Here is a 12,798-nt window from a genome sequence, read left to right as displayed (position 1 = left end):
ACCCACCATTTAGCAAGCTCTCCATTTCACGCTGGCAAAACTGCTAAAGTTGGTTAAATACTGTATTTGCCATAATTTCCATTTTTTAAACACATATACGCTAAGTCTCCGAAACACACTGAACCGGTGAATGAATGTTCAGAGAGGGAAAGGAGGAGGTTTCTAAGCATGCATCGCCTTTCAAGTCAGAGAGGCACGGAGAGCTGCTTCCTTCCAGCCAGGCTCAGCAGGGGCAGGGCCGCCTGTGACAGCCGGCTGGGGCACGGGGCCCCACGTCCTGGGGAGGGGTGGAGGGTACAAAGCCCAGCAGACTCTAACGAGCTGTGTGCTCCTTCAGCTAAATCGAGATCGTTCCACGCAGAGCCAGAGGCTGCTCGGGCCTTCGCTGGGCCTGTGCTTGATGGTGGGAAGCAGGGCCGGGAACCACGCGGGGAGTGCAGGAATGCTGGAGGGCGGAGCCGCGGGACAGCGCGCCCAGCACTGCCCGCCCGCGGCCTCTGCCCTCCCACGCGCTGGCTTCCTGCCAGGCCGAACAACACGGATCCCGCCCTGCGCTGGGCATGGAGGGCAGCCCGCAACCCTCCGGGGACGCTGGGACATCGCACCCAGCTACTCCGGTACGTTCTCAGGTCTACATTCTCAGCACGGAAATCGGCGGGCAACTTTGTTCTCTTTTTCTAATTTTTTGTTAGTGAAATAGAGTACACACTGCCCTTGTTTTTCTAATCTGCTAGATACAGAAGCCATAACCACATCCCTCTCTGCTCTCAGCCAGCACCGAAAACCAAACAAGGAGGGCACACAGCCCACAAACTGCGCCGCCCCAGCCAGGCCAGGGCTGCCTGCAAGCTGTTGGCGACGATTCCCATTCATTTCAGTGTGAGTTACCAGCATGGATTCAGGGCGAAAACAGCGACCAGACTTTTTAAAGCATCCTATTGTATCCATTTGCAGCAGTCAGCTAAAATTCTTTCAGTGAAGTGTTTTTTTCTTACTTATTTTTAAAACTACATAGATTACAATTTACAACTTGCTAGTGTGGGAGTATCACACTTCTTTCACATTTAAATAGAAACTAGTCTAAATGACAACACTTACAAAAATATTGAAAAGGAAGGGCAAGAAACCACGGAATAACTGAATAATGGGCAATAATCACTTTTAAAAACAGTAAACAGTATTTTTCAAAAATCAATTCACAGCTTTAAACCCTACCCACCCCAAATTAGCAAGGAACAGTTTCATATACCCCAACAATAAACTCTTGTATAAAGGAATTTCATGTAATAAAAGCAGAAACAAGTACAATAAAAACCAGACCCATAACTTGTGAAGGACAGTCCATTTTTGATTATTTTCAAGTTCCCACTAACTGCTCTGCCATAAACAAAACCAATTTCTTAGCTTTACTATGTCCACAGCTAAAACTATTCCGTGGGACGCCGACCTAGGCTGGGTGGGCTTTCTTACACACACACACACACACACACACACACACACACACACACACACACGTCTGACAAGCAGCAGCCAAGAGCATGGCAGCTCGGAGAGAAGAGTCAAAGCAGCAACACAGTGACCCAGTCTCCGCACACCTACCCATGTGAAGGCTTTCCAGACTCCAAAATCGTGCTATTTCCCCTCTGGCTACCATCGTTCTGTTTGGAAACCAGCCACCTTCAGAGCCGGGCTGGGGAGCGACAGGGCATCCTGAGAACCACGCCGGCTCTCACTACGGAAGCTGCAGAAATCGCTTATTCACTGCTTTGAGGCTGCGACCCTGCCGGCCGGAGCCTGCAGAGAGAGTGACGGCGCGTGGCGGGGGCCGGCGGCTCCAGACGTCTCGCTGCCAGGGAGGAAATCCTAAACCAAGGCCAAACCCACACAGCCGAACGCACACACACTGCACACACTCACGCGCGGGCCAGGTGCCGGCGAGCGCCCTCCAGCTAGGGGCAGGAATGCGCACCCTGCTTTTCTGCCCGGTCCCAGAGCCAGTGGCCGAAGCCGAGGGAGCTCCATAAAGGTATCTGTTTCCCGGGAGAAAAAGCAGAGAGGTTGCCAAGTTCAAAACCGGAGCGGGGATTTCACACCGCGGCATGACAAAAATGCGAGGTATGGCACCGCATCACGTTAGCTGCGAACTTACGAAACCGCTTTAACAGACGGATTCTGCTTCAAAAAATACACGTGTAAATGTGTGCACCTTCCGTGTGAAAGCGATAGGTATACCTTTCACTATAAATACAGTTTATAGATTCATGATGAAGAAAAAAAGTTTTAAAGAAGTTCTCTCTTGACATACGGGTTATTTATTCCCTGCATACTTTTCAGTATTCTCCAAGTTATCTACAACGAGCAAGTCTTTTATGCTGTGAAACAACAACTGTAAACAAACTGTTTCCTTCAATTTCTTCCTGCAGGAAGATGGTGCCTTTTTAACTTGTGAACAATGAGATAATGTATGTGAAGTAGCGATTACGTGGTCATCCCTCCATAAATGTCAGTGAAGAAACAACGGTGCCCACTAGTCCACGCGTGTGCTTCACGGTAACGGGCCGTGGAGTGGTCCAACCGCCCAGGCACAAGATCCACTCGACTAGAACTACCTGAGGGAGAGTCTCCCGTCTGCGCCATGACCAACGACCTCCACAGGGTCACTGAGAACATACTACATATGCCACTCAGGACAACGCCGGCACGCGGTTAGGGATGAATGAACGTCACCAATCAAGCTGCGGCCACCCTGAGCACCCTGGGGCCCGTGACGGTGTGCCTGTGCCTCAGAACCCCCAGTTTGAGCCGGCAGGCAAGGCTGCGTGATCAATTACTCACGAGACCCATGCTGCATGGCAGGTTCTCGTGTCTAATTCTTAAAACATCTGTGGCTATTTCTACTGACTTGGTGCATCCCACCCTTCAATCCAGCTACAGAAGGTTTTCTGGGGAACTCGGGGCTTCAATAACCAAAAACAAATGCACATGCCTGTGTGTGTGCGCATGCACACACACACGCACACGCACACACAATCACACTCACAAGCCAGATCACCTTCAAATCCTTACTTTGCAAGTATTTTTAAAGATAACTCAAAAGAGTCAAATTTGAAAAATGGTTAACAGGTCATTTGTTAGGGGTATATGTATTCTTAATAAAGGTGGTGCTTAATTAAATTACGGGCTCAAAAGACCCTTGAAAATTGATTTCTGAGCAGGCCACTCTGCATAAGGTAAAGTTCCCTATAAACCATGTGGAGTACTAGTTGCATAATATCGTCCATGAAAAAGTTTGAAAACCACTGTATACTGTATCCACCCCCTGGAAATCCACAGGCTACATAAGTAATCACTGGCTCGAAAAAGTCCAAATAATGACATCTCAGTAACCCTGTTTAAAATAGAATTTCCCACTCTTATTTGGCCACGAAACTCTCTTTTTATAATAATATAGACTGCTATCCCCAAGAAAGTGTCCCCAGGCCTTGCTGCACAGCCTAGTGGCGCCAGCACAGCTGGGGAGCTGCCGAGAAGTGCGGGTTCTCAGGCTCCCCCAGATCTGTGCGGCCAGAGCCTGCATTTTCACAAGATCTAGGCTGTTCAAGTGCACATTCGGGTTTGAGAAGTGTTCTAGGCAGGTTGAGAAACTCTTTCGCCCTGAGGCAACATCTGGAATGGTAGAGTGTTTTTCGTCAAGTCAGAAACTAACGAAGATGGTGGAGTGCGCGGGCAGAGCAGGTTTCAGTTAGAATGAAGAGGTGAAATGCTGACCATTGAGATACCAAGCAGCAGACAGTGGGAATGCGTTCTGATGGGCATCCCTTCTCATGAAGCTTAAGTTCCAATACAAGGCATGGGAAAGCCACAGTGTTTTCATTTTCTCTCACTTCCTTCCTTCCTTTCTTCCTTCTTTCCTTCCTCCCTCCCTGCCCCGCTTTCTCTCTGCCGTTAAAATTGCAAGTTTTCAAAAAGAAGAATATTGCTTAGCCACGTTTCCTTTGTGTAATCTTAACGGTCTGCTTGCTCACTTTCGCTTTTCGCCGGGGGCTGGTACAGACGGGACAGCATCTCTCTCCCAGGGGCTCTTGCCAGAGATGGGGTTAGAGCACTACAGAACGATCCTTGGGATTTTAGGATCTTAAACCAAAGGCATTCACTAGATAAACACACTTTACTGCAGGCCCAAAATAAAATAAAAAGGGGAAAAGTAAATAAACGAACAACAACTACACTGAAATGAGGCATCTTCTCCAAAGACACTGACCCAACAACCCCTTTGAGATATTTTTGGAAGAAGCAACAAAGGAGGTTTGGCTTTTAGCTTAACTTTTTTTTTTTTTTTTAGTGATCAGAGCCTGTATTTACCAGACCAATAAGAAAACTGCAACAAAAACCTGAATTCAGCACAGCTGAGAGGAGTCTTAAGCTCCGCGCCCCACGACACTGCTTTACCTCAACCTGTCCTCCTAAGACGAGACGTCTGTCACCGCGCCACGCGGTCAGGACCGGGCAGCCACAGGCACTGGCTGCTGGCAGCACTGAAAGAACTACGCGAAGGATCGGTCCCGTGGGAGAAGGGAGACGTCCCAATCGTATATTAACGTCAAAAATTTAGAAATCGGAGGGGTAACAGTGGAAAACACATAGGGTAGAATGATTGATTTTATTCTATAGATACAGAAGTTACAGTTGTTTTTGGCGAAGCGGCCCTAAGGCCCACGTGCACTTACAGATACTCATATGGACAGGATGCCCTAGCACGGCAAGGGAGGCGTTGGTCACGGCGCCTCACGCTCAAGCCGGCGGCCATGACGCACACTGACCAGGTGGTCGTTAAGGTTCGTTCTAGCTCTGAATTTCCATCTTCCTATTTTAAGTACAATACGGTATTGATCTTCTCATATGACCACTTTGTGACTTCGTGCAGACAGAGTGCCGTCCTGGTTATCTGCTCATCAACCAGAGTTCCCCAGCTGCTGCTGCTTGTCAAGCGGTAACATCTCTGCGTGGCTCCGAGAGGTCCTTCATCTGGGAATCGCCTAGGGACTTTGTGTCCCTGTAGGTCTGGGTACAACTCCACTACCAAGGGCTATGGGACAGGCACAAGATAACAGAGCCCAGAGGAGAGTAATGTTTCTTTCACAAAGCGCTACTGTCAATTTTAGAAAATGGCTCAAGGATGGCACCCCATCGTCTGAGAACCATGGAACCCGTTAACCCTGGCTGGACTGACGGAGCCCCAGCCCGAACTCCCAGGTGAGCGACGACCACCCGGAACCGAGGGTTACAAAGCAAGAGTTCTATGCACCCTCACACACTGGCCCCCAATGCCGACATGGGGCTGGCCTGGAGGGTCCTTAACAGGAAATGGCTGTGCGTGTCAGCTTTTATTCAGGCCAATGCCCCCTTATTCATCAGCATAAATAATTGTGTATCCAGAACAAGCGTTTTTTCCTAAATGGATTACAGACAATCATTACTATTCACCTACAGGTCACAGTTACACTAGTTCCCAGAGACACTTAAATGCAGCAGGACACGGCTTCCGCGTGCTGCCTGCTCGCCCAGCACTGGCGAGGGCAGGTCTGTTCAGGTCTTACTGACATGTCACTCAGCATCCAGGCTCCCTACCATGGGAGTGGGGACCCCATTGCCCAGAGCCCACGGGATGGAGCCCAGGTTGCAAGCACACGCCGGGTGAGAACCCCCAGTGTGCACTTGTACCTTCAAAGCTCCCGCTTTTCAGCCTGGGGGTAAGTGAATGTGCACTCACTCACAAAATGATGAAAAATTCATTCTCGATGGCTTAGATAAGCCCGCCCATCACCCACACCTCCCCCATGCCCCAACCCCTCCAAAAATGGCTCCAGAAAAGACGTGACCCTGGGCAGTGGCTATACCTTTTAGACAAACTCAAAAGCGAACGTGAAATGGCCCTTTAAGAGACACGGCGCCGTCCGAGCCCCAGGCCTGCCGCTTTCCCGTCCCCCGCAGCCTGCGTGGGTTTGTCAGCTGCTGGGGCCCGAACGCACAGTGTCTCTTCTCTGCATTTATCTGTTTAGTTGTCTCTGGATCCTCAGGACGCTGAGCATGTTTCCAACATAACGGGAACAAAATGTGTAGTGGAAGAATTTCACTTTTTTGTTTTAATAAAAGGCAATTATTAAAGCATATTTCAATTGTCTAAATTTTAAAAATTCAGACACAATTGAAATATATAACATCGTATTAGTTTCGGGAATGCATGGTCTTAAAAACTGCCAAACAGGTATACTTTCGTGCACAGGAATGAAAGAATGTTGTGTTTTGCGATGGAAAAGCACAGCACGTGGGCCGTCCCGAGCGGCCTGGGAAGCAATGCGAGTGTCTGAGTCAGTCTGATCGGGCTGGAATGCCGGCCCCACTACCTGGGGCTTAAATCTTGCCTGGCTGAGTGGGGGAAAATTACGGAATATTTGTAAGCCTCGGATCCTTGTCTAAAAGATGAGTAAGATGCGCAGGTGCCTGGCTCTTTGCTAGATGTTTGCATCTCTTGCTGTCCTCCTCTGACTTTTAATACTCTTTCTTTTCCTTTTAAAATCCAATTTATGAAACTTAGTATCAGACACATGATATTTTGAAGGCTCTAATAGTTTAGAAAAATTTGCGCAAATACAAGTTGTAGAACTGAGAATGTTCTGTTAAAAGAAGTTTGCCAGAAAAATGCTAAATACTATGTTTTTCTGAGATAAGGGCTAGAGAGAACACTATGTTCCTTTTAAAAAATCTTGATTCTAGGCATCGATAAGGCATGAAATGCCAGCAAAGAAAAGTGCTATTGAAGGTAATATAATCTCTTGAGAATTTCAGGCACTATGGTTTCGGGCACTAATGTCCATATTTGCAATGCTAGTTTTTGTATCTGGAAACTTTTCATAATTTTTAAATTCCTCTGACTGTGGAATCTACACCATCTCACAGTCAGAAGAGAGTGATTTTCGTGCGCACAGTGTTAGCAGTCAGAAAAACGTTTTTACTTTTAAGTACTTGCCTAAAGACAAATAAACTGTCTATGGCACACCACCCTGAACACGTCTGATCCCATCTGATCCCGGAAGCTAAGCAGGGTCGGGCCTGGTGAGTACTTGGATGGGAGACCACCTAGGAAGACCAGGTGCTATAGGCATTAAAAAAAAAGAAAAAAGAAAAAAGGCAAGTGAATTGAATCACTTTGTTTCCCAAGTAAATACAGTCAAGGCCCAGGGTCCCTTGGTACTAGAGCATAAAGCCGGGTGGGAAAGGGAGAAGAGAACTGGACCCGACATCCCATGACGCCCACACCTCACAAGCAAAGCGCTAGGCATGTCACCAACCCTTCGACCAGCTGCCCCGAGAACTGTTTCTGTCACTCTCAGTAGGTGCTAAGCAAGTGAGATCATCCAAGCATAAGAGATCAGACCAAAGGTTTTAGGACTTACGAAAAATAATGTCAAGGCATCACACAAACATACACCTAACCTGTGGCTGCTTTTCTTCCTTTCTCTCATTTCAACGAAAAAATTTAGTGCAGTCTCTAAATAATATTTTGGAAAATCCTTAGATAATGCCTGAAATTTTGGGTCAAGAGAATCAACAGAAAAAATCCAGTAGTTTTCTTTTTCTTCCCCTAATAACCTGAGTATATGCATTTTCACCTATATGTGCAGAATATTGTTCCACGTGCGCTCCCGGAGCTCTCGGGCTTTGCTCACTAGGTGGAGTGACGTGTCTAACCGCTGGTTAGAGCAGTTCAGCAAGTAGCTCAGAACTCTGGCTGCAGACATGGCCCACTGCCTGTCACTGCCCTTGCCCCCTGCGTAATTAACACTTCCCGTTACTCTCTGTACTACCTACCGGCAGCTAACATCACTGCACGCTTACCGTGTGCCAGGTCGTTCTCACACACACACCCCGTGGGGTAGCTGACATCACCATCCCCCACTACAGAAGGGGACACTAAGCCTCTGAGGTTTGGTAACTTGCCCGAGGTCACTGAGCTAGTCACTAGAGAATTGGGATTCAACTCTGTTTTTTGACCCAAAGGTCTATTAATAAGGAAATTAACTTTTATGCCAATTATTAGAACAGAACAATGCCAGACTAACCGGAGGAGTTCCCTTCCTTTTGTAATTCAGTATGTCTAGCTATCAAGCATTCCAAATCATACTAAGGAAAAACAGAAATATGTTCCGATCCTTTTTTTTTTTTTTTTTAATGCCTACAGCACCTGGCCTTCCTAGGTGGTCTCCCATCCAAGCACTAACCAGGCCCGACCCTGCTTAGCTTCCGAGATCAGACGGGATCGAGCATGTTCAGGGTGGCACACGGCCATAGACCTGACCTGTTTTTAACTGAACTATTAGTGAGTAAATTTGTTGGCTCAACAACAAAAAATACTAAAGCAAGGGAGAAAGGCCTACTTCTTTGTTTTTACCAAGTAAAAAATACATCTAAAGCAATTTAATGAATTATTAACTTTGTTACAAGATTTTCCCAAAGGTACATGCTTTAGTGATTCCTTATAATTCAATTCAATTTTTTAAAAATCAAAGTTGAAATGGCATAAACACTTATGATTAAATTTCTCCCATTTCCTAAGTATTGGATCTTAACTCTATCAAGGAATACAACTTTCTGATGTACACTTAACATTACTATTTCTTTCAAAAATATTTAGTAAAAATAAAGATTGACAATCATGTTGAGGTTTCACATATAGTAAAATAAAGCCAAAATAATTTTTAATATGGCAGCAAAACTTATCGTTTTTAATTAGTGCTAGCATTTATGGGAAATTTTCATCTATAAAATTAGATAACCTACACAGATAAACAAAATACCTCTATTCCAAAACTTAACTTCTTGGCTTTCCCTGTGACCTTGTAGCAAACCTCCCACTGTATTCTGGCTCTGCCCCCCTGGTGAGCTGAACCTGCTTTGGTCAAGGTCAACACACACACCCCGGCTGCTAAATCCAATGGATAATTTTCAGTCAGTATCTAACTTAACTCAGGTCTCCTGTGACATTGTCAACCGCTCCCTTCCTGAAGCCTGGCTTCCTCTGACACTGTGATGCCACATCCCCGTCTGGCTATTGCTTTTCTATCTCTTATGGATTTCTTTCCCTTTATTGGTCCCCCAGTATTGATTCTCGTCTCATTATTCAAATATACACAAACACCTGGATGATAACATTCCTTCCTAAAGCTTTAAGAATAACCATCATTTGCTGATGACTCTAGCCTGGGTCCCCCTCCTCAAGTGAGACCCTTACGATCAAGGGTGTGGTGATGCTCCTCCAACTCAACAGCTTTGAGCAGGACTGAGTCCACCTATCGTGTGTTCTTATCCTATGTGCCCCAAGACCCAGACATCCAGGTATCAGCACCCAAAACATCTAGACAATTGGCTAGACCACTAAGGTTTCACTTCACCAGTTCTACACTATCGTGTTCCTAGCTCAGGGTTCTCTCTTTTTGACTAAGTAACAGACTCCTCCTGACTCCAGGTAGAGCCTCACTAGCCAGTGCTGTCTCTAAAATGAAGATCTGATCGTCTTCACTCCACTTGGAGCCCTTCTGTGGCTCCTGTTTGCCTCCTGGATAAAGTCCTCCTACTGGGAGGCCCTGAATGGGGAGGCTCCTTCTTACTCCTGTAGTCTGACCTCTAGTTTAGACCTGTCTCTCAACCCCTTAATCCTTCCCTCACCTTCATCCCGCCTCAGCCACAGGGACCTACGCAGAGGTCCTCCCACAGGTGCGATCAGACTGCCTAAAAGTCCTGAGTCAGGAAAAATGTACTTGTGCCCTAAACATCTGAGCTGAAAACATATAAAGGTGCGATTAATTTATCTTTGTTATGCAGGACCAGAGGTCTTCGAATACAGTCATCTAACTGGAATTCTGCACTCCTTCTTGTACAGGCTACACCCAGAATGTGTCAACCACGACCTCTAATTCTAGTCTCTTTAAAGTATGGTAGTAACCCAAGATACCTGTGAAGCACTGAGTACATACAGATTCATTGACTTTTCCATTTTTCACAGCTCTCAATTCTCATCTAATTTGACAAAAAATAATTTTTTTTAGCAATTCACCTTTCTTCAGTCTCTCCAAAGTATTCAATTTAGTTTCCATAGACACGAGTTTCTTTTCAGTCCCATATTTACATTTCATTTGTTTCTATAGCTAAATAAGATTCATAATTATAATACAGCAGCCATAAACAGATTTGGGGTCTCGCCCTTTCCCTTGACTTTTGATAAGGACGCGGCTCAACTGATTTAGACCAGTAGCCTGCTGGAGCAAGCGCTGGGCCCGCTGTGGCCTCGGTCTGCACCTGGAGGACATCTGTCATTTTGATACGCCTGCGGATGGGCTGAGACAGTTTCTGGGGGGCCACCCTGCCCTCAGCTCCTCGGGTGTTCTCTCTCTGTGGCTTCCACCCTTTGCCTATGCTGTTGCCTCACCTGGAATACACCCTACAACAAACTAAATCTAACCCAACGATCCTCAAGTCTCAACTGTGAGGTCATTTTCCCCAGGAAGTCTCAGGACTCCCCACCGTCACAGTGACTTTATGTGTCCGTACACCATAATGAAGGTTCGCTGTGCCTTACAATAGGACGCATGTATATATTATATACAATACATATTTGTTAAATGGGTCCACTCAAATGAGGTGTCTCGTAAGCCAAGGCCATGTGAAAGTCCACCTCAGAAAGGTTTCAGAGCGCCTTGGATGTCTCCTGAAAAGCCACTGTTTAAGGCCTCACATCCTGTATCATTTCCCAGTAATAAGCATAACGACTTCATAATAACTTCGAATAGACTTGCTTTTACAAGCAATGCCAGTTCCTTAATGAGGAAGAGCCAGTAAATACACACACAAGGACATCTTTTCCATTTCTGAGCGAATACATTTCAGCATGTAATCGACTGCAGACATGGGAAGAGCGTGGCTCCTGTCAACAACCCTAACTGCACTTTGAAGCTACTGGGCTTTACAGCGTCGTGGCCACTTCCGTTCCCCCTGTAGACAAGACCACCTCATATCTGCACAGGAAACATTTACCAGACGACAGCAGGTCAGGACTGGAGCCCATCGTGGGGGCGGCCCGCCCGGAGAGCGGCCGTTGCGGGGGGCGCGCCGGGGACGGCACCACGTGGGCGGAGGTCCCCTCCCTGCGGCCGGTTCGGCTCCGGGGACCAGCCCCGCCCGGCGCAGAGGCCGGCGGAGCTGACCTCGGTTTAAGTCTCCCATGAGGCTGCCGCACCCCGCGTTCCCGGTGCCCCCGCGGGCTCCCCCCTGGGCCACTCAGCGCGGAGGGGGTCACAGACGCGACTGGCCCCGCGTTACGACACTGGGCAGCAGCCGGGGCCGGCGGGCAGCGTGCGGACGCCCATCGGGCGACGGCCGTGCCGAGCCGCGGGGGCGCGCGCTCCCCTCGTCGCCGGGCCGGGACGCGGCCGGGGCGGGTTTTCCGCGGCAGCCACCCGCCGCCGCCCTTCGTGGAGTACACGCTTCTCTGGAATCGTTCTTGTGGCACAAGGAAAACTGCATGGTGCTGGCTTTTTTATCGCTACGTAATTTACTTTGGAAATTCCTATTCCTAAGGTGGCGCAGTCCCCACGCCTCTAACTCTGTGGTCAGGGGCAGGCCCTGGTCACGTCAGCGAGCGACCCGAGGGCGGCGTGCAGTGGTTTTTACTTGCTCCCTTATTGACAGCAGAACCTGGAATTTTTAAAACCTCAGAGCACCTTTCAAAGCCATTCCTCCACCAGCCACTGGCCACCTCGGACGGTGCTTCCCAGACAGGCCGCCAGCAGCCGCATGGGTCATTCTGTTCTTCGAAGATCAAGATGTTCTCTGTGACGTTTCATGCCTTTGAGAACTGGGTTTTTTTTTTGTTTTGGTTGCTTCCTAGAGACAAATGTGAGTAGGTGGTTATGACTGAGAGGTTTTTACGACCCCACTGTTATCGACTTAAATTATTACATCATCTAGGTCGCTAGGGGGCTAGACTGGCTTAATTTGATTCTCTTTCCTCCCTTGCAAAAAGTGACTCTAGTCATCGGAAATTAAAATTTTAAAAATTTAATAATCAAATCAAACAATAATTGGAGTAATTTAAAAATATTTTTAAAGGCCATAAAAAGTCTAATCATGTTTGTCAACTTCTCATGTTTGCATCTACTCAGAAAATCATTTTCTCTTTTTTACATTTAGTTATTATTGTACCTAATCTTGTTTCCTCTGTTGTCTGGCATTATTACAAATGACCTGACTATAGTACTTATTGATTAACTAAAAGGCTTTTAAAAAATGTAACAAATACATATATTTTTAAATGGCAGACCCTGATCTCAACTGACTTGAATGTCATGCTTTAGTACTTTACTTGTGACCCCAAAAGATTCCACTCGAACGTAAGAGCCAAGGACACTAACCGACCTCCTGTCTGGGAGACAGTTCAGACAATCACTTGGTTTCTATCACACGAGCAAACTAACCTTATGGCGGGATGAGTGGAAAGAGAAGGATGAGAAGACATGAGTATACAATTTTAATAAAGCGATTAAGTTTGACTTCTGATCAAAACAGACTCGGCGAGAGAGGAAGTAAGGGAGCGACCTGAAGTAAGTAGGGGGAAATCAGGAGCGCAGGTGGAGTAAGCCGCCTTGGGTGTAAGAGGCAAGCTTCACCAAAGAGGAAAACAGAAGGCAGCAAAGTTACCGAGGTGTGGGCAGCTCACTAGGACCCCGGGCACACTCGCCGAAGGCA

At 47.2% G+C, this 12,798-nt stretch overlaps 1 protein-coding gene and 2 pseudogenes across 8 annotated transcripts in view; 1 reads left to right on the top strand and 2 right to left on the bottom strand.

Annotated features, from left to right (window-relative positions):
- The window catches only part of SPATA13 (spermatogenesis associated 13), a 284,285-nt gene that overhangs the window by 27,699 nt on the left and 243,788 nt on the right, over positions 1-12,798 (bottom strand). Inside the window, exon 1 of one of the 8 annotated variants that reach the window (XM_036228455.1) lies at positions 1,918-3,029. The exons of 6 other annotated variants lie outside the window; for them this stretch is intronic. In XM_036228455.1, the coding sequence (XP_036084348.1) occupies positions 1,918-2,101 (184 nt within the window). In that variant the 5' untranslated portion in view covers positions 2,102-3,029. One more of the 8 variants, XM_036228457.1, reaches the window with a different exon arrangement.
- Positions 7,045-7,162, top strand: LOC118609515 (annotated as a pseudogene).
- Positions 8,231-8,351, bottom strand: LOC118609522 (annotated as a pseudogene).

The sequence above is a fragment of the Rousettus aegyptiacus genome, unplaced genomic scaffold, assembly GCF_014176215.1.
Source record: "Rousettus aegyptiacus isolate mRouAeg1 unplaced genomic scaffold, mRouAeg1.p scaffold_m13_p_11, whole genome shotgun sequence".
Lineage (NCBI taxonomy): Eukaryota > Metazoa > Chordata > Mammalia > Chiroptera > Pteropodidae > Rousettus > Rousettus aegyptiacus.
Note: the sequence above shows the minus strand (reverse complement) of the source record. Positions and strands in the feature narration are given on the sequence as shown.